At 40.3% G+C, this 18,808-nt stretch overlaps 2 protein-coding genes across 2 annotated transcripts; one reads left to right on the forward strand and one right to left on the reverse strand.

The window, feature by feature from the left end:
* Nucleotides 1-7,607: 7,607 nt before the first annotated feature.
* On the reverse strand, nucleotides 7,608-10,337 carry LOC140267065 (delayed-rectifier potassium channel regulatory subunit KCNS3-like). Its single transcript, XM_072362234.1, has 2 exons — nucleotides 10,230-10,337; nucleotides 7,608-9,700 (listed from the first exon to the last, which is right to left on the reverse strand). Exon 2 carries the CDS (start codon nucleotides 9,694-9,696, stop codon nucleotides 8,200-8,202), a length of 1,497 nt encoding a protein of 498 aa, XP_072218335.1. The 5' UTR covers nucleotides 9,697-9,700; nucleotides 10,230-10,337; the 3' UTR covers nucleotides 7,608-8,199.
* Nucleotides 10,338-12,365: 2,028 nt separating this feature from the next.
* LOC140267594 (uncharacterized) lies at nucleotides 12,366-17,886 on the forward strand. The gene is made up of 21 exons (XM_072362906.1): nucleotides 12,366-12,436; nucleotides 12,710-12,768; nucleotides 12,843-12,929; nucleotides 13,012-13,133; nucleotides 13,215-13,358; nucleotides 13,461-13,559; nucleotides 13,644-13,817; nucleotides 14,107-14,209; nucleotides 14,330-14,550; nucleotides 14,710-14,866; nucleotides 14,954-15,165; nucleotides 15,250-15,364; nucleotides 15,470-15,669; nucleotides 15,750-15,864; nucleotides 15,953-16,122; nucleotides 16,200-16,294; nucleotides 16,722-16,852; nucleotides 17,126-17,312; nucleotides 17,439-17,580; nucleotides 17,650-17,746; nucleotides 17,828-17,886. Exons 1-21 carry the CDS (start codon nucleotides 12,366-12,368, stop codon nucleotides 17,884-17,886), a joined length of 2,760 nt encoding a protein of 919 aa, XP_072219007.1.
* Nucleotides 17,887-18,808: the final 922 nt, after the last annotated feature.

Below are 18,808 nucleotides of genomic sequence, written 5' to 3' on the forward strand. Positions count from 1 at the left end.
TGGAATTGTATGTTGTGTTTCTTGATGATATTGCACAAAGAAGCCATGTATACAGTAAGCAGAACTAATCTCATGGTATCCCATGGAAAACCATACACCACTTTGGTACTGCATGTGTAATTCATATGTTCGATTTTGAATTTTTCTGATAAATACCATTGGCAGAGATGATACACAAAAAGATCATTTGAAACTTCGATATGGCTTCAGTATTATGGTTTGCTTTAAATCTACACTAAAACTTTGTATACAAATATTATTCTGCAAATTACCAATTAATTGTTAGTTACTTTTCCAAGGATTTTAAAATACGAGGAAGCAGGAACCCATGCATGTGTGGGTTCCTTCCTGGTACTCCAGCTTCTTCCCACTCTGAACGGACTCTGAAATTACAATGTTATATGTCAGGGAAAGGAAGTCTGACTTCTGATTGGCATTCATTAATTTTTCTACCAGTTGGATGTTAGAAATTCTGTTTTCCCATTTGTCATGGAATGCACCATCAGTACAGCATGGGTTGACAGCCTTTACAAAAAGTGATGTATTACCTATGTAAGCAACAGTTGTTAGTTAGCTGCTAAAGCCAACAGAGTTGTCCAGAGTTTATGGAGCCAATATGTGATGGAAGACTTATGACGTGAGTTCTAAATGATGTTTATCAACCATCAAGAGGATGTTAAGTTCTGTGGTTCATGTTTTAACGACTCAGGCTATTAAACAAATGACTTGTGATGAGATTGTTCCTAAACGAGAGCGATCAGTAGTCTACCAGCTGTCCATGGCTGAACTGCAGATAAGGGAAACATAAGCATTTGAAAATGAAAATGACAAGTAGCGCAGTAGTATAATGTCAAGTATTTCTCTATCAGTTTGGCCTGTGTGGTGGTCCGAGCTCTCAGGATATTTACTGTATGCTCTCTGATACAACAAAAGCGTACCCCAAGGGTCATTAAGTACCAGAGAGCTCAAAAAGAGTCACATACTACTGGAATAAAGTTAAAAATAGTCTGCTTTAAGAGGCGTAAGTGAATGTAAGTGAAAAGAAGTTGTTATAGTGCCTCCTAAAACACATCACAGACTTCATTAAGAACGCAGGAAATTGAGGCAGCTTCGGAAATGTCTTCTTTAAGAATTTAGTGATACAGCAAAAAAAAAAAAAAAAAAGGTGGGGTTATGAACTGCTGTTTGAACAAGAAAGGTGAGGAGAATCAGCTTTGAGTCTGGAAAAAAGTGGAGATCTGCTGAACCTGAGATGTTTTAATCCTCTTCTGCTCTGCTTCATTCCCCTGCTGCTCTCCTTTTCTCCTCCCCTGATTCATTAGCAGGATTCAGAGCCCTCCTGCCCTTTACTGGCTCCATTAAATCCTTGCTCTCTTCATTTCAACTCTCCATGGATAGCAAGTACGTCAGTTCATCATCCTGGCTAAGAGCACCAGCCATGTTGTTGACATTTTTCAGCCTACTCTTCATTTTTACTTGGGCCCAGCCCTGTCCAGCTCAGCTCTCTGTCACTCGAAATACATCAATGAAATGTAAATTCAATTTATAAAAAGCCTGTGAGCCTGTGATGAACAGTCTGAAACTATAACATCATGCCTACTTTCGTTGTGTCTGCCATAGAAAAAATGTATTTGTGTATGAATACACATTTTTTACTAGCGTGAAACATGAAGTGGTGCTACACCCCATAAAGTTTTGAGTATATATCAGTTTAGTAGAATAGATGCATCATTATCCAGCTAATTTCAGTTGTTGGGAGTGTGTGGTGGCAGGAATTGCTGAGGAGAGCTCATATCAAAATGTATTATATAGCTTTAATGAATACATAATACACTGTAATATTGTAAAATAGTGTAGAAGAAGAGGACTTTGACATACAAAATCTGAGTAAGCAGAGTGTTTAAATATCCCTTTAAATATAGATAGCACAGTCACTGTTTACATACTGGGATGTTTCAAGCTTTGCTGTAACCTTGCAGTGTTTAGGTGGACACCTTGTGTAACCTGTCCAAACAAAAGTTAATTGAATCTGTCCATGAAGGCAACTAGCAGAGATCCCAAAGGAGCTGATCCTGCAGTGAGTGGTGAACTGGAGCCAAGGGCTGAGCACAGGCCCCTCTGAGAGGGACACCAGGCTACACACAGGGAACCGAATTATCTGTTTATCTCGCTCCTCGTAATTACCCTCGATTTTCTTGGCATGAATATAAGCATTGATGATAAGCATGACCAGAAAAAAGCTTACTGAAATGCATCAGTCTTTCCATGTTCTTAATGGGATAAGTCACACTGCATTGTCCAAGGTGAGGTGAAGGTGAGTTTGAGTTTGACCTCAGCTGATTATTTCTTCTTAGACGTGGACAATCCAGCTAGGAATTCTTACATTTAAATAATTCATCATCCAGATTATTTATGTTATAGATACTTATTACCTTTACTATTTACTGTATTTGTAATCAAACATGCTGTTTCCTCATTGCTATGTATACTTGTGTGACACTTTAAAGAAAACTATAACATGACAAACCAACTGGGAGGATGTTTGTGGAAACTGGAAACTATGGAAGAGGACAAGGTAAAAAAACCCAAAACTGAGCCAATGTGCTTTTATTTTTTTAAATATCAGCCCTCAAAAGCGAACAAGTTTTAATGAAATCTCCTGACACTTTTAGGTTAGATTAGCAAAATAGTAATCAATATTGTAAAAGCCTTCTGTTGTAGTTTGTTTATAGATAATCAAACTGCAACAAATGACATGGTTTGACATAGTAATGTTGAGACATCCAGGGGATCACTTAGAAAACTGTATAAAACTGTAAAACATGAACCTGCACAGCTCACTGTTTTGGGCTGAGTAACTCAAGGAGTATCAACGAAGCACTGGAAGATGCGATTTTTTATAAATGTTCAAGGGATCAAAGCATGCAATTTCTAACACTGATTAATGCCTGGGCATACATACTTGTCACACAGTCATCAATAATGCAATAGTCAAAATTCTAAAGAGAAAAAACAGATGTCATATTGTTAGTTCTGTCTGTACATCTGCTGTCAAAGTGCTCGGCAGAATACCTTCAGCTGTAGATGCAGTTGAATGTGGCACCAGTCTATGTATTTTAAATAAAGTTCTATTATGAAACGAGGAAAAAAAAACTTTCAAGTACATAAAATGAGAAAGTCTACACCGTATGTCTGACTGTATTCCAGCAGATTTATCACTCCACAGCCCATCAGACCTACTTGGAATAAAGTTATATGAGAGGAGAAAGACAGAATACAAATACTTTGTTCCATTTGATCTGGGCTGAAACCACAAAGCTTCTGGTAAAAGCTGAGTGAAAGAGAGCACCGAAGTGCATAAATCAGAACTGAGTGCTGTTCATAATAGTTTAGTAATTTGCTAGAACAGACCAGAGCATTAGCTTTGTGAGCTGCAGTTTTGAGTAGCTTAACAATATTTTCTTAACAGCTGTAGTTTTACAACTGAAAGCTTGCATCACAGATTGGTGTTAATGTGGCTGGATTCTCATTGCAGCCCAGTTGTCTTGCCTTCAGTCCTCACTTTTTTCTCCCACCACCTTTCCTTTACCTCATGATGTTTTAGAATAAGGAGGAAAAAAAGGTGGTCATTTTTTAAAATGATCTATTATTTGCTCGGAAAGCATTGAAATTGTGTCATAAATCTGTTTGACTCTGCCCAACGCTGTCCTACTTAAAGTCCTGAGTTTGGGACTCTGACGCAAATTGCATCCTAATGTTTTATCAGATACATCATTAACTCATTTAAGGTGTTTTTCCATTACATGATACAGTTCAACTCCCCACGTCTCTGAGATAGTTTGTTTTCTGCTACAGACATTATCCCCAAATGTGGACAGAATCAGTCATTTATCAGTGCAGCATCTGTAAAGCTACAGCAACACTGAGAAAACTTGTCTATTATATTACAGCATACGCTTTTATCCAAAATAAATTACAAGTAAGGAGTAAAGAAGTATTATTGTGATGACTCAGTTTCCCACAGGCTTTTAGTTCAGAGGAGTTTGAGTATCTTTTGAGGTTGATCATAACGACTGAGCTCTAAGAAGCTCAGTACCCGTCGGCCAAGAAAAAAAAAATCTATCTGTTATACTTGGGTTAATAAACATGTTCATTTATTCTTTAGTCATGAACACAATATGTGGACTGTGTGGAAGGAGTTACTATGGAAAATCAAAAAAGAAAAAAAATAAGAGCTGTGCCACACTATGTGATGAAAAAATGTTAACATAACATACTTCAGTCAGTTATTTAACAGCTACACCAGGAAATTTGAAAATATAAATATTAAACGGCAACTCAATTAGTTTTGAACTGAAGAAGCCTTTCGACTGTAAATTTAAGATGTCAAAATCTACACTTATTAAGCCTTAATAACAGGCCTTGACATATGGTGAAACATGTGGTCTCGATACAATATCACTTACTATAAAAAAAAATGTAATATATATTTTCACATTGCAGAACACAGGAATCGCAGGTCTTCCAGTTAGCACTGTTTTATCATATTAGATAAGATCTGAGGTGGACTAGCAAGACCATGTTTTAACATTTCTTCTTATGTCAGTGAAGTCTGGTGGCTTTGAAGAATGATGGGTATAATTGCTTCAATGACCTGTCACAAAGGCTACCCGATGACAAGATAACAGTGTCCATTTTACGGCTGCCACCACCAACATTTCTTTGCTCCAGTGCTTGAGCTGCTGTCTGCTTCTTTGAACTGAGGACAGCGTGCCGACCACGGTCCACTGCATCAACCACGCTGACTATGGAGAAACACCTCAAACAAATTAATTTACAAAGTTAGAACTAACCCCTGAAAACTATATTCCCGTTTGCCTTATGCACATTCATCATTGCATGCAGTGACCTTCTATTTTGTGTGAATTTCACGGACAAATGCCTTTATAGACCCTGAGGCTCTAAGTTCACACACTTTACCTGGAAACAAATGTCAGACTTTTCAAGGAAAGATTTATGTTTTCTCCTCAAACACCTGAAGTGTACTAAGCACAGATGGGCAAGGGGAAAAACCTGCTTTGCTTCTCCTCTTTCCATGTTTGCCTGCAGTGACTTTTTTTAACATCAGTGTTGAGCAGACGCAGCAGTAGAGTCTCCCTGTGACACCACTTCAAACTATGAAACATCACTGTCTCTTGGCTGCACACACACAGCTCACATCAAATCAACATCAAAATGCTGCTTGGTGAATGCAAATATAAATTTTAAAAAAGGGGTGGGGGGGCAGCTAAAACAAATTGTATTGATTTGTTTTTACTTTCCACTCATGAAAGTGATCCCAGTGTTTCTGACAGGAAGCCGATTGTTCAGTGACACCATTTATCTTGGCGGTTTAATGCTCCACCACATCCAATCAACTTTCATTTTACCCCACAGTAGTACTGAGGTAAGCACCTTCTCTTTAGCCTTCATCTAATGAAGGTGGCTTAATTAAAAGAAAAATAAATAATAAAATAAAGCCTATACTCTATGTGACTTACAGGTAATTGCCATTTTACAAATTTGAAACTAAACACTGCATGAGGGCGCTGTATTGTTTGATTCAGGGTCAAATATACCTTCCGGGAAGGCTGTGATATACATTGACTCAGCTGTTTGCAGTCACACTCGCTTGCTGAGACCCAGACTTTATAGCCTGGTTGAAGCAGAGCTCTGAGTGTCTTTGTTGTCAAGTTTCAGCCATGAATTTGCTCTTTTCATCAATAACCTATTAGCATCTTATTATCCGTGTAACAACACTTTTAACATCATAGAGGAACATAAAATTAGTCACAAAAGACAGATAGCTTAAAAACTCTTATGAGTCTGGAGCTGACAGTAAAAAGTTCTTCTCTCTGTAATGTTGTGATGGGATGTGCCACTGATTGCATCTGATGTTTAGCCTTTGTGTGAAAGAGTAAACTGTATATTGCAGGTACAACACTTTTAGTAGTTAAATAAAAATAAAAAAAATCACAAATACACTTAAACAACCCCAAATATACATCCATTTTTGCATTATAGGCTTGCAACACTTTTCAAAAAAGAAAATAAGCTTTTGCCAATTTGCGATGTTCCCATTCCTTTTCACAAAATGTAGAAGATCTTCTGGAGTTGGGGCACTGAGTATACCAAACAATTAAGTGTTTCAGCTATTATTTTGTCCCATTCTGGTATGGTCTGGGATTATACCAAACCTTTTGGAAGTCAGATCACGCACACCAGCTGCTGTGGAAAAAAATTGTGAGGAAAGTAAGACACACATCATGAAACATCCACAATAAGTGAATGCTTTTTTGCTGGCATTGAAATGACAGGATGGTGAAATCCACTTCCATCATCAGAGACAATGTGCAAAGTCACAAAGTTGGGAGTAATGGTGAGAAAAGCACTTTCACCTCAATATGCATTATCAGAAGATGCAAATCAGAAGATGCAAGTAGTCATTGTGAAATCGTCCATTGGCTTTCGGGCATTTAATGGCTGTTTTGAAGCCTTGAAACTATACACATCCATTTGGCAGTGACTTGTCGATCACTTTGTCTGTTTTACTCTAATCATGAGCCACAAATTATGAAATTAATAATTGATAACCACGAGCCAATTATGAAATAATGTAGTAGTAAACTAAGTTAGAAGTGTAATTTTTCCATAGGATTCAATGCAAAAGGATTTTACAACTACAAGAATTGCCCCTGGGTTGCTATATATCAGTCTTTTCAGTACATCCTCTAGTGATGACCCTTAAGACTTTTCTTGAAACAAACATTTTTACATATGTATAAAAATGCATATTTTTCAGGCATACCTGAGAAGCCACTGTCTGCACAACACACCTGCATGTTTTTTATTGATAATCAATAGGTTACAGTGCCAGTTCTTTGTCTGTCATTACGATAAATAGCAACTGAGAAAAGTAATGAGCAGAAAATGTGGATTATGCAATATGCTAATCTATTAAATGATGCACACTTTACACAGGAAGCCCATGGATCAAAACTCATTTCAGAAAAGTCTGAAAGTAACTGGGTTTATCTTTATAATTCATCCACATGAAGAAAGTGGGCTCCTGCGTGTCAGAAACCAACTTCCACTCTGGTGTCTTTTACTACTATTTTAACAGCTTTCATTCTTCAACTGCCCCGAGACAGGCAAGCAGCAAATTGTTCAGGTAACATCTTGCTGTGAGAGAAGTCAACCGCATGACTACAATGATGACCCCTGCAGAGACATTATTATTTCTTAACTTGCTTTTTGTAGTGCAGCAGCTCATCCAAGTGGAAATTACAACAGCGGACAGGAGATCAATACTGTGAGGAACACAAGAGGGTGAGTAGTTTAAGAATTCATTCTCAGTGAATTCTAGCTCATAAATTGACTATTTCTACTTTGACTTTGGGGTAATGTTTGTCTGGAACTGTTACAAGCACTGCAGAATTTGGATCTTTTCCTGTTATCAGAATAAACATAAATAAAAGTAGTAAACCAGAATCTAAAATTTGCTGTCACAAAAGAGAAGAAACATCTTTCTTTTGAGTTTTATTTCATGTTCACACGAGATTCCCCCCAGCATGCCAAAATAGCTTTCAAAAACAAACGTTAGGAACAACCCGTGCTTTCCACAGTGCTTTGAGAGAGTCGTGTAACCTCTCTTCCTATCCTATTCAACTATTTTTATTACTAGCTCTCAAAATGCATTTATATTTGGTCATGCAGGCTGCATAACATCAGTCAACTCAAAGATCTGTAACAGCATTTTACAACATCGAACAGTGTTGTCATTCCAGCCTCTCGCATATGGCGAACTCTCCGTTCGAACTTTCAGCGAGCAGACAAATCAATAAAGGACATTACTTTGAAAAACATTAACATTATGGCCTCCTACATGCATCGTTGCAGTTTTCTCAAGCAGAAAATGGGATTTCAAACCTCCAAGCAAGGTTCAGATAATTCCCTGTAGATTTCCTGGTTTTAGTAACACTGTATATTTTCACGAATAGAAAAAAAACAAGACCTCCGTGGCCAACATGTCTCTGTCAAACTGCAGGAGGAAGACAGTGCAGGAAGGCAAGGCCAGTGATGGAGCTCTCTGCCCTCTGAGGCACGGAGTGATCTGCGGTCATAAAGGAACATAAAGTACTTAGAGAAATAGCAGGAATCTCATTTTGTGGCCCCATTTTCAAAAGTGTCATTATCAAACACCTCGATGTCCTGGAGACTGGAGGCATCTGTAACATCCCCTCCACTGCTCTCACTATTCCTGAAGGCAATGCTACCTATAAAGGGATAAACACTACCTGTGAACAAGTCTCTGATGTTATAATTTGGGAGTTCTGGGTCTTGCCTTTCAGGCTTAGTGATACCCTGTCCCTCCATGGCTTTGTTTCTTTGATAGTACTTTGAAAACTTATTAAAGATTACTGTGATGGGCAGAGCCACCAGTAATAGGCCACAAATGATGCATAAGGTGGCCACTATCTTCCCTGCCAGTGTCACTGGGCATGTGTCGCCATAGCCGACTGTGGTCATAGTGATCATGGCCCACCACCAACCTGAAGGGATAGTCCCCAGGTTTGTGTCCTTCTCTTCCTTCTCCGCAAAGTAGATAAGGGCAGAAAAGATGGAAATTCCTACTGAGAGGAAGAGGATAATCAGACCCACCTCATGGTAGCTGTGCCGTACGGTAGCACCGAGAGCTTGCAGCCCGATGGAGTGGCGAGCCAATTTGAGGATTCTCAGGACCCTCATGAGGCGCATAACCTGCACCACCCTTCCCACGTTTTCTAGGTCCTCGCTCTCCTCTGCCGTCACCTCATCGGCATTCTCCAGAGCTAAAGTGGCGTAAAATGGCAAAATGGAAGCAACATCAATGATGTTTAACGGGTTACAAAGGAACTTCCTCCGGGACGGTGCTACGATCAGCCTGATGATGAACTCTGCAGAGAAGCAGGCGATGCATATCTCCTCCAGGATGGTGAAGACAGGGTCCTCGATGGGCCTGTCATTGTCATCCACACGCTGAAATTCAGGCATGCTGTGGACACACATGGCAACAATAGAGGTCAACACCACGCTGAGGGAAGCCACAGCAATGATCTTTGAGGCTGTGGAATGAGCTGGATCCTCCAGTCTTAGCCAAATGTAGCTCCTCACTTCTGCACACCAGGCACCTTTGAACTTGGCGAGGTCTTTATCGAGAGCAGAGAGCTCTTCAAAGGAAGAATCAAAGCTGGGCTGCTGCTGGTCATCACTCCTGATGTCCCAGTCTCTGTCCTCAATGTACTCCTTCCTCTCATGGTACCAGTTGCTGCAGCAGGAGCTGAGATGCAGCTCCTGGATGCCCCAGTACTCGATTTCCTGGCTGAAAGAAAAGACACAGAACTCCTCCATCATGTGGATACGTCCCGTGTGGTAGAAGTTGAGCACGCAGAGGAAAACCCGGGGATTTCTGTCAAAGTAGTACTCCTTCTCAGCCGGGCTGTAGTCGTCGCACAGCTCCAGGATGGCCGCCTCACTCTGACAGTGAAGCAGGCGAGCCAGACGTGTGTGAGGGAAGCGGAGCAACATGTCTGGATTCACTTCATGCCGTACCCCTCCCACATTGAGATGGACGTGGTCCTCCTCATTCCCACGTTGGTGGATTTGCCCATATCCCATGGTCCTGATGATACATGCAAAAACATCATAATAGGAGTGAAGCCTTTCATTGTTATTGATTTTTTTATGCCATGAAAAAGCCAAAAACATTTCAGGCTTGTATGCTTTGTATTTACTTAGATGGATGTCTTTTAGACCACACTGATCCTCTGTAGAACAAAGATCAATACAGAACATACAGGAAGTGGCTTTTGCTGGGGAGAAAAGAGGCGTGAGGTACTGTCACTCAAGTACACGGCTGAAGTGGACGATTATCACCAAAGGAATCAAATTACAGAGTAAACTCGACTAACTCAGAGGAAATGAGATGCAACAAGTTGAAACTAAAGCCACACTTAATTTATCAAAGCAATGCAAACACTCATTTCCAGCACGTGCATTTTTCTGTGGCTATAAAAGCCTCTCATCCAGCCGTCGCTGGGTTGCGAGGCGTGCTGACTTAAAGATGAAACCAAGGGTTTTCCACAGATACTTACTTGTCAACACTTTGATATTGACTAAAACTGAGCTTAAAATATAAAGCTTAAACATACCTGTGCTTGGAGCCGTTCTTTCCATTAAAAAAACTTTTATCCGGCTGGTTTTGTGTTCATAATCTTCTGAAGTACTGTGAACTGTAGGTCGGTGGAGGGAGCGCGGTGCCGCAGCTCTGGAGACGGGACAAGAGGAGCTGGAGGCGGGACAGCGGCGCAGCAGCAGCAGCTTGTTCCCTTTTACAGGGAACAGGGAGGGGCGAGGGGAGAGGGGAGGAGAGCAGAGGGAGAGAGGCTGCAAAGATGTGTAGACACCCCCCCACACACACACATCCCAACGACTACAGTTCATGTTGCCATTTTATTAGTAATACAGCTAACTATAAGCCGTACCCGCTTCACGAGTGCCTCTGTGAAGGCTGCACCTGCAAACACTTGAAGAGTAATGTAAAGTGTATCTTGGCTTGCATTTGAGTGAAAGAGCTGCAGCTTGCCTGCACACCAGAGAGAGGAGTAAGATCAGACTCTGACATTTTAATCTAAAGCGCTGCTGGCATGCTGAGGGCCAAACGCTCTAACACTCTACTTGACAGCAAAATAGAAATACAGCATATAATAAAAAAGAAAAAAGTTGAGTCAAACAACACCAATATCCTATCTTTTTCTTCATCAAATCAATTGAAAATTCGCATCCAAGAGATAATTTGACAAACTACCAAGCACGGATGTTTTAATCAGCATCTATATGTGTTGCTGTAACTAATTTTTCTCCTCCTCACAGATAGCTGACAGATTTTGTCCCAGTCTGGGCTACTTTTGATATTTATAGGTTCAGTTATGGCACTAGCAGGTGTTGGGACCAGATGTGGCCAGAGTGGTCATGAGTTCAGATTTTGGGCATGAGCTGTGTGGGTTAGATGTGGATCAAATGTCATAAGTCAGCTTTGACATGGGTTACAGCGAGTGTTGTAAGGGCGAGATGTGGCCCACAATTTGGCTGAGTTTACACAGCCAATATTATCCTGAGTCAACACTGAAAACTGCAGGATATGGGACACGTTTGGGCTAAATATTTTTGATACCTTTTGTTAAGGACAATGTTCTAGAAACCCCACAACTTAAAAAAAATTCCGGCATGCAAGGAAAAACGTAGATTACGTTTTTTATGTTAGTTTTATGTTTTGTAATGAGTCTGCTGCAGGTGAAGCAGGTTGTAAATGGATTATGTATCAAAATCTCTGTGCTTATTCATGTTGTTTTAATTTTTTAATATCACTTGAATTTGAATTTAAAGTGTTACTCTTAATAGATTACTAAAAAAGTAAACAATTAATTTGGTACTTCATACAGATAATGTTTTAATCTTCAACACCTAATATACACTATTTCTTGGTTGTATCAAATGTGTGTGAGACATTTTTAGACAGACAAAGAGCTTAACTGTATGCATCTTTAGTTCAGATCACATTTTTTGATAGACTTTGTACATGACCCCTTACTTTTAGATGTTTTTTAGAGTTGTAATTTTTCAAGTCCTAGTGTGGCGATATACTGTGAAAAAATATATTATTTAGATTTTACCTTTTAACCAAATTGAGCCATGAGATGTAGATTTGTTCTCCTCGGTTCCTTAATTGTTTTTTTTTTCCAGCAGAGAGTTGATAAAGAAGAAGTGGTGCAGCACAGAAGCAGACATGCCCCTGTCCCAACACTTTTAAAACATGTTGTTAGCATGAAATTTGAAATTAGAATTTAGAAAAAAAATTAAAGTGTCAATGTTTGATATGTGGTTTTATGCTATTTTCAATAACATACAGGGTGTTTGTATTCCGATTTCCTCTACAATTTACACCTTCTTTGCGGAAAAAGGGTCATATAGACAAACATCTGAAGCTTGTTTTATTGTTTCCTTTTTTCATATCACTGCATGGGCATTACACACTTTGTCAATTACATTTGATTAATAATAAAAACGTATTTAAAGCTAAATTAAACAAGGTGAATCTCTTTATAGTTCATAGTCCCATAGGCCAGTCACAACATTTGTATGTTCCATGTAGAAGTTGGTGATCATTTTAGTTCTTTTTTGGTTTCCTTGCTTCCTCCACTATATCACAAGTGAGAGGGACTAAAATGTGAGGAAATAATTAGAGGATGTGCAAAATAGGAAATGAGTCAAGGAGTTTGAAATTTACCATGGGAATAATTGGAAACCTAGATCACCTGGCAGCAACTGAGGGCATCCACCCCGTTATCCTCATCAGGCTGTAACTAGATTCACCTGTTTTTGGGTGTATTTGTTGGTGAGTCAGCCTCATCCTGTCAGGGTAGGCCTGCAGAGTTCACGTCCAGCGCTGATGCCATCAGAAGCTGCAAACGGAGAAAAAAAGAACGGAAAACAGGAACTCTAGCGGTACAGTCTCCTATCCATTGTGCCATGGACCATTTATTAAGCTTGAGGTGAGTACTTATGTCTCTTTCAGTCATTTTGCTTTACTTAATTTCACATTTGCTTTCTTTAAGGTTTTTATCTTTTTCAGGTGGATCTTTCTTTTGATATTGGTCTCAAATATTGAGGCCCACAAAAACCCCTCTTTAAGTAAGTTTCTCTTCAATATAAATTCTGAATTTGGCTGCTTTGTTGCATTGGCACTCACATCTGTTTAATCCCAGGTATTGACACACTATGTCTGGGGAATATCATGCGTGTGGCTGTTGGCCCTCTTGGAGGAAAACTTCTGGAAGTTGCTGTTTCCATAAGTAAGCAACACTTAATTTTTTTTTTTTTTTTTTTCCAATGCAGAAAGTGTTTAAGACCTCTAATCCTCTTTTCTCTTCTCAGATAACTCCGTCGTTGTTCTCACACCAAGCTTGGCATCTCAGTGTGGCTTCAGAGTGAAGACTGAAAAGCCAGGCAACCCCTTGATTTATGCTTCCCTCACAAACTGTTTTGCTCAAAATGTGGTAAGAAGGCTAGATATTTTAAATGGTATGAAATGTGCACCTTTTTAAGATGGATGTACCTCAAAACAATTTCCTTTGTAGAAAGACAAAATGTTCACAACCACACTACAACTTCGAGTCCACGGGAACCCCTTTGCTGAAGATGAGTTGTACCAGGTGACTGAAACCTGCCACTACACTGCTTGGGCCTCAAGGGAAATTGTCTGTAACCACAACTCTATGGAGGTATGGGAATGCAGCAAAGGCCATGTTCCAGTGTCAAGGCTGGTGTGCTTGACTTGATTGCAGAGAAATTGGTTCTAACTGACCACATGGCTTCATCTTTAGGTGTCTGTGAAAAGGGCATCGCCACACGACTACATTCTGCCTAAACTTCCCATCCCACTGGTTGACTCTCAGTCTGTTACTTCTCGACGAGCTGCAGAGGTTAACTTAATTACTTTGACCTTCTGGAACTACTCTGGGTCTACAGTTTAGCTGCAAAGTCACACATTGATGTTTACCTTGCAGAAACTGCCTACAGACGCAGGATTTCAAATGACAACAGTGGTGTTCTTCACACCTGCCGGGGAGAAGACAATGAGCGTGGCTGATGCCCATAGAAACGGGTATGGGATTGGGAATACTCCTACGAGGCTAGTTCTTCGAAGCTCAATGATGGCACCAGAAACATACACTCAAAATGTGAGTCAGTGCATTTCACTAAACTTCAAGGCTGTTTACTTTGAAATCCAAATGAGCTATGGTTAAATGACTTGTAACCTACACAGCTTGCTGATTGGAGATGGTAATCGACTGAGTTTAGCTTAAATGGGTTTCTGTTTTGACTAGGCACCATGAAATTTAGTAGGCTGCCCATTTAAGCAGCACTATGCTGCTTCACCCACCTTTTTGTAAGGGTGGGAGACTGTTTCACCAATATGGCTCCTATTGTCTTTTAAAGCCTTTAATTGTATGCAACTTTTCCCCACAGGTTGCAGGGGTTACAATGAGGGTTTTCAAAACTTCCACTATCTTTGAAAAGAAGTGGTTGGCAACTCAAATCGACACCACAGCTGCTTGTCCAGTGATGGAAGGTAATTTAAACCTGCTCTATTGGTGGCTGTGCCCTGTCTAATGTACCTGTCCAGTGTCATGCAAGCGGTTTGCTTAGTCTTGGATATATTTAAATGTCATGTCTCTGCATTTGCATACAGGTAGTGTTTTCTTCACCTCTGACACCATCACCTGGTACCTACCCCGGCAAATTGACCCAATGATCTCCTCTGAGCACTTTAATCTGCTTGAGGTGCACTTTGGACTCAATGGCGAAAGGCTCAACGCTGAGATGATGCATGCCCAACAATTCTCTTTATCTGTCAATGACCTCTACATTATTGTTCAAATTCCCATTGGGGCTGTTGGTGGCCACTATAAGGTGACAGGCAGAAGTATTTGCAATTCCTCAGTATTTTATATTTTTGCTTAATCTATAAATGTTAACTGAACACCGCTCTTAAAAGCGGTTTATGCTGCAATTTTTTGAACCAAACCTGTTAAGCCTCAAGACATTAGCTTGTGTACAACTTTCTTTCAGAGTCATATTCAGCAAAATCAGTACTATGTCTCTTATGTGATTGAGCCAATGCTTGAGATGATCTGGGCTGAAGACTCCCCCCGTGAGCAAACAAGATACAAAGTCCTCTTTCCCATTGCAACACACCTATTGCCCCAACCTCTCCAATTTGTTGACGGTGAGTTTAATTATCATTTTATCTTGAACTGTAAGCTGCTCTAGTTCTCATCCTCTTTTCTTCCCCCCCCCCCCCCCAAAAAAACAGAGACTGTGCCAGCAGAACAAGTGTTCCAGCTATTGCTGGGGCACTTGGCCCTGGATGTGGCTCTAATAGACATAACCTTCCCCTCTGAGGTTCTAACCATGGCTGACTGCAGTGCAAGAGGCTTTAACATCATGGAGCACATATCTGTTAATGGCAACACAAAGCTCTTTGCTCTACAGATTCCCTTCACAGATCCTGCTGTCTCAAAGCAGGTAAGATTTAATTTCATCATGAATAACTTGGTATCAATCACTTTATATGAAATGTGATACAATATGGTTGTGGTTTTCCAACAGACAAGAGATGATGTTGTGGTCTACTCTCTTCACTTGACCTTTGGCTTGCTGGTGCTGGATAGTTTGGTTACATTTTCTCACACTGCTCATGTGGAAGCAGTTTTACAGAACATGGGTCAGTACTTGTAAATATCTGGATTCTTGTCCTTCTATTGACTCAAATGTTGCAACTAAATCAAAGTGCCCCTCCAAGTTTAAACTTCTCCCCCTCCATCAACAGTACCACCCTCCGTTTCTGGTGGTTGTGATCATCAAAACTTCTATGTCCTTGTAAAATATGGAACCCAAAGCTTCAGCTTTCAGACCACAGTGGGAAAACGACTGATGACCCCCAGTTTGGCTCAGCATTATAACTACATGGAGAATGGAACGCACTTCAGTCTTACTTTGCCATTTTCAGCCCCTGATGTTGCAGTTGAGGTGTGACTCAAGTTTCTAAATTTATCCTGGAGCAGTACAAATGATCACTGGATTAACTTTTACACACTTGTCTCTCTCAGGCTGTAGAGGCTTCATCCATTAGAAGCAGGCTTGATGTGGTTTTGAGTTATCCAGAAACTAACACTAAAATTCAAGACTTCTCCTTGGTTTGCAACTTTCCCTCAGGACTGACAGGTTTGTTCTTCCCTACCTCTCTGCACTGTCAGTTTTGGCAGGGAGGAGGTGTTAACTTTGTAGCTGTATTAAATGCCCATCTTTTCAGAGTGTTTCCCAAATGGCACCATGACAGCTCTGGCTATAAAAGTGGATTCTGTTCCTGCTCTGAACCCACGTCTGCTCACCCTCCGAGATCCCAACTGCGGCCCTGTCCACAGCAACGACCACTACGCTTACTTTGTGTTCACTGTGAATTCTTGTGGGACCACAAGAAAGGTATTGTGCTGCTGAATAACTTCATGATGGGAACTTTGACTGTGAATCATGGCTAAAAAAAATTACTTTTCATGCAGTTTTTGCCTGATTCCATGCTTTATGAAAATGAAATCTCACTGCCAGATGAGCTTGAAGTCAAATCAGGATCAGACTTGGAGGCACCAGAATATGAGTGAGTATCCCTATATATATATTCAGATTAATATAGCCTTGGTTTCATTTCAACTTAGAAGCTGTAAAGAACTAAAGTATTGTAGTTCAAATGCCAGTTGTACTTGGGGGCAGCTGTAGCTCAGGAAGAGCAGTCACCCACCAATTGGAAGGTTGGTGGTTTGACTCTGGCTTCCCTAGGCTACATGTCCAAGTGTCCTTGGGCAAGACACTGAACCCCACATTGCCTCCCAATGTATCCATTGGGGTATGAATGATTAGAAACTACATAGTTATATGTAGTATCTTAAGATGTGCTGTAGGAGTGGATGAATGTGGCATGTTGTGTTAAAAGGGCCTTGAGTGGTCAGACTAGAAAAGCACTATACAAGTCTATTTACTTAAATTCCCTGCTGTTGACCAACTGGTTTTGAATGTTTAAAATGTAGGTTAAAGATTTCATGTCTCTATGAAATCAACACAAGCCATGCTGTGGCCTTCTACACCAGACTTCGCAGGAGTGAACCATATGCTGAAAACTCAGAAGGCCAGCTACAAATTGAAATGAGACTCGCTTTAGGTAAGGGGCATACCTTGTCTAGTTATCCTGAGCAAACTGCCATTGTACACATCTCAAAAGCAAGTTACTTTTGACCATGCCTGTCCTTTAGCAACAGGGCATCGTCCAACAGCCCCTAGTTATTGGAGAAGTGCCCTAAACATGGAGACTACTAGATATTCTTGTAATTGAGCAAAGTTCACGAAAGCAAAACAATTAAAGGGAAATAAACATAAGTTGCTGTTCATTTTAACAGACCTCCTGTGTTAACTCTAATATACACTGTCTCATCAGATGACTCTTACAGCAAGTTCCAAAAAGCTGAAGACTATCCCATTGCAAAATATCTGCAACAGCCACTGTACTTTGAGGTTCAGCTGAAGTCTACAAACCCTAAAGTATCACTCCAGCTGGAGAATTGTTGGGCAACACAGGATGAGGACAAGAATTCCCAACCCAGATGGAATCTGATCATTAATGGGTAATTCTGCAGCAGTGTTGACTTTTTTTTTTTTAATGGCTGCACTAAAGCATGTGCTCCTGTCAAACAAGTTCTAGTGTTTAGAACTAGACTTCCTCTGAAAACTAACAATCCTTAATTCTCCAGCTGTCCAAACCCAGTGGACATGTACCAAGTGGTCTTCCATCCAGTTCAGGCTGATTCCAGAGTTCAGTATCCCCTTCATTTAAAGCGCTTTGAGGTCCAGATGTTTGCTTTTGCAGAAGGCCAAGATGATTTGAGCAGCCAGGTAACCTTAACAAAAACTAGTCTTTTATAGTCTTTGAAATTGCCGTGACCATAACCCTTTATCTCACAGATCTTTGTCCACTGTGATATTGTGATCTGTGGTGCCAAAAATCCACTTGATGGAGTATGTGGTGGGCAGTGCGCAAACCCTGAAAATGGTGCAAAAAGTGAGGCTGCATATTTTTCATGACATCTTTCTGAAACTGTCAGTATTGCCAACTGGACACTCACTGTCAATCTTCTTACAGGTCAACGACATGTTTCAGATTTCAACCATGTGTCTGCTGGACCAATCGTCATAAACTAATAAAAACTTTATTTTTAAAAAAAATTGTTCAGAATTGTTATTAAGACTTATGCAAATAAAGTTTGGGAATAGTTCTGAGGGTTCAAACTAGGCAAAAATGCAGTTGTAACTCTTTAGTTTATCCCTTGACAGTGCAAGTAGGGGTTTTGTAACTTAATTTAAATTAAGATGCAGTTTTTACAAAAGGGCTGTTTAGCCTGAGATCAGCACTATGGCAGCTCAACCAAGTAAAGGCCCATGATCTCAGGACCTCTTGTAGCTACAGAAACCCAAGATTGTGACAAATGTCTTGCAACATTACTCCCTCTGCAATACATGTTCAAAAGTTAGTTTAAGCCTTTATAAAGATAACTTTACAACTGATGCACAAGGAACTTAAATCTGTAATGGAGGCCACTTATCCTTAAGCTAAATGTTTTCAGTTGGTGAAAGGTCTAGACTGCAGGTAGGCCAGTTCAACACTTGGGCTATAAGATGCAGTATAGTAGTACATGCACTACCAGTCCCACCACTCATTTAGTCATAACTACATTGTATCTTCTCATTGAGGGCATAAAAACTAACACCTTTTGAATTATGTAGTAAACTGTGTGAAACACCTGATTTATATTCTATAGTCACCCTTTGATTACTGCTTTGCACACTCTTGACATACTGAGCTTCATGAGGCAGTCGCCTCAAAACAGTCTTGAAGGACTTCCCAGAAATGCAGACAACTTGTTGGTCCTTTTGCCTTCACTCTGCAGACCATCTCAATTGGGGTTAGGTTGAATGACTTGAGGCCAGGTCATCTGGCACAGCACTACATCACTCTCCTTGGTCACACAGCGTAGAACCAAATATCTCAACTTTTTGCAGATTTCCACTGATCTGTCTACTTTTTCTTTTTTGGCCCAAACAACTCTATGCTCATTGGTTTTCT

This window comes from Leuresthes tenuis, unplaced genomic scaffold, assembly GCF_036924035.1.
Source record: "Leuresthes tenuis unplaced genomic scaffold, fLeuTen1.0.hap1 SCAF_13, whole genome shotgun sequence".
In the NCBI taxonomy this organism is placed as follows: Eukaryota; Metazoa; Chordata; class Actinopteri; order Atheriniformes; family Atherinopsidae; genus Leuresthes; species Leuresthes tenuis.

Coding starts and splice junctions, on each gene's coding strand:
- LOC140267065 (XM_072362234.1), bottom strand. CDS start 9,696: ATGGGATATGGGCAAATCCACCAACGTGGGAATGAGGAGGACCACGTC.
- LOC140267594 (XM_072362906.1), top strand. CDS start 12,366: ATGGGAATAATTGGAAACCTAGATCACCTGGCAGCAACTGAGGGCATC. Junction 13,134..13,214: donor ACTGTTTTGCTCAAAATGTG/GTAAGAAGGCTA, acceptor TTTCCTTTGTAG/AAAGACAAAATGTTCACAAC. Junction 15,365..15,469: donor AGCAGTTTTACAGAACATGG/GTCAGTACTTGT, acceptor CTCCATCAACAG/TACCACCCTCCGTTTCTGGT.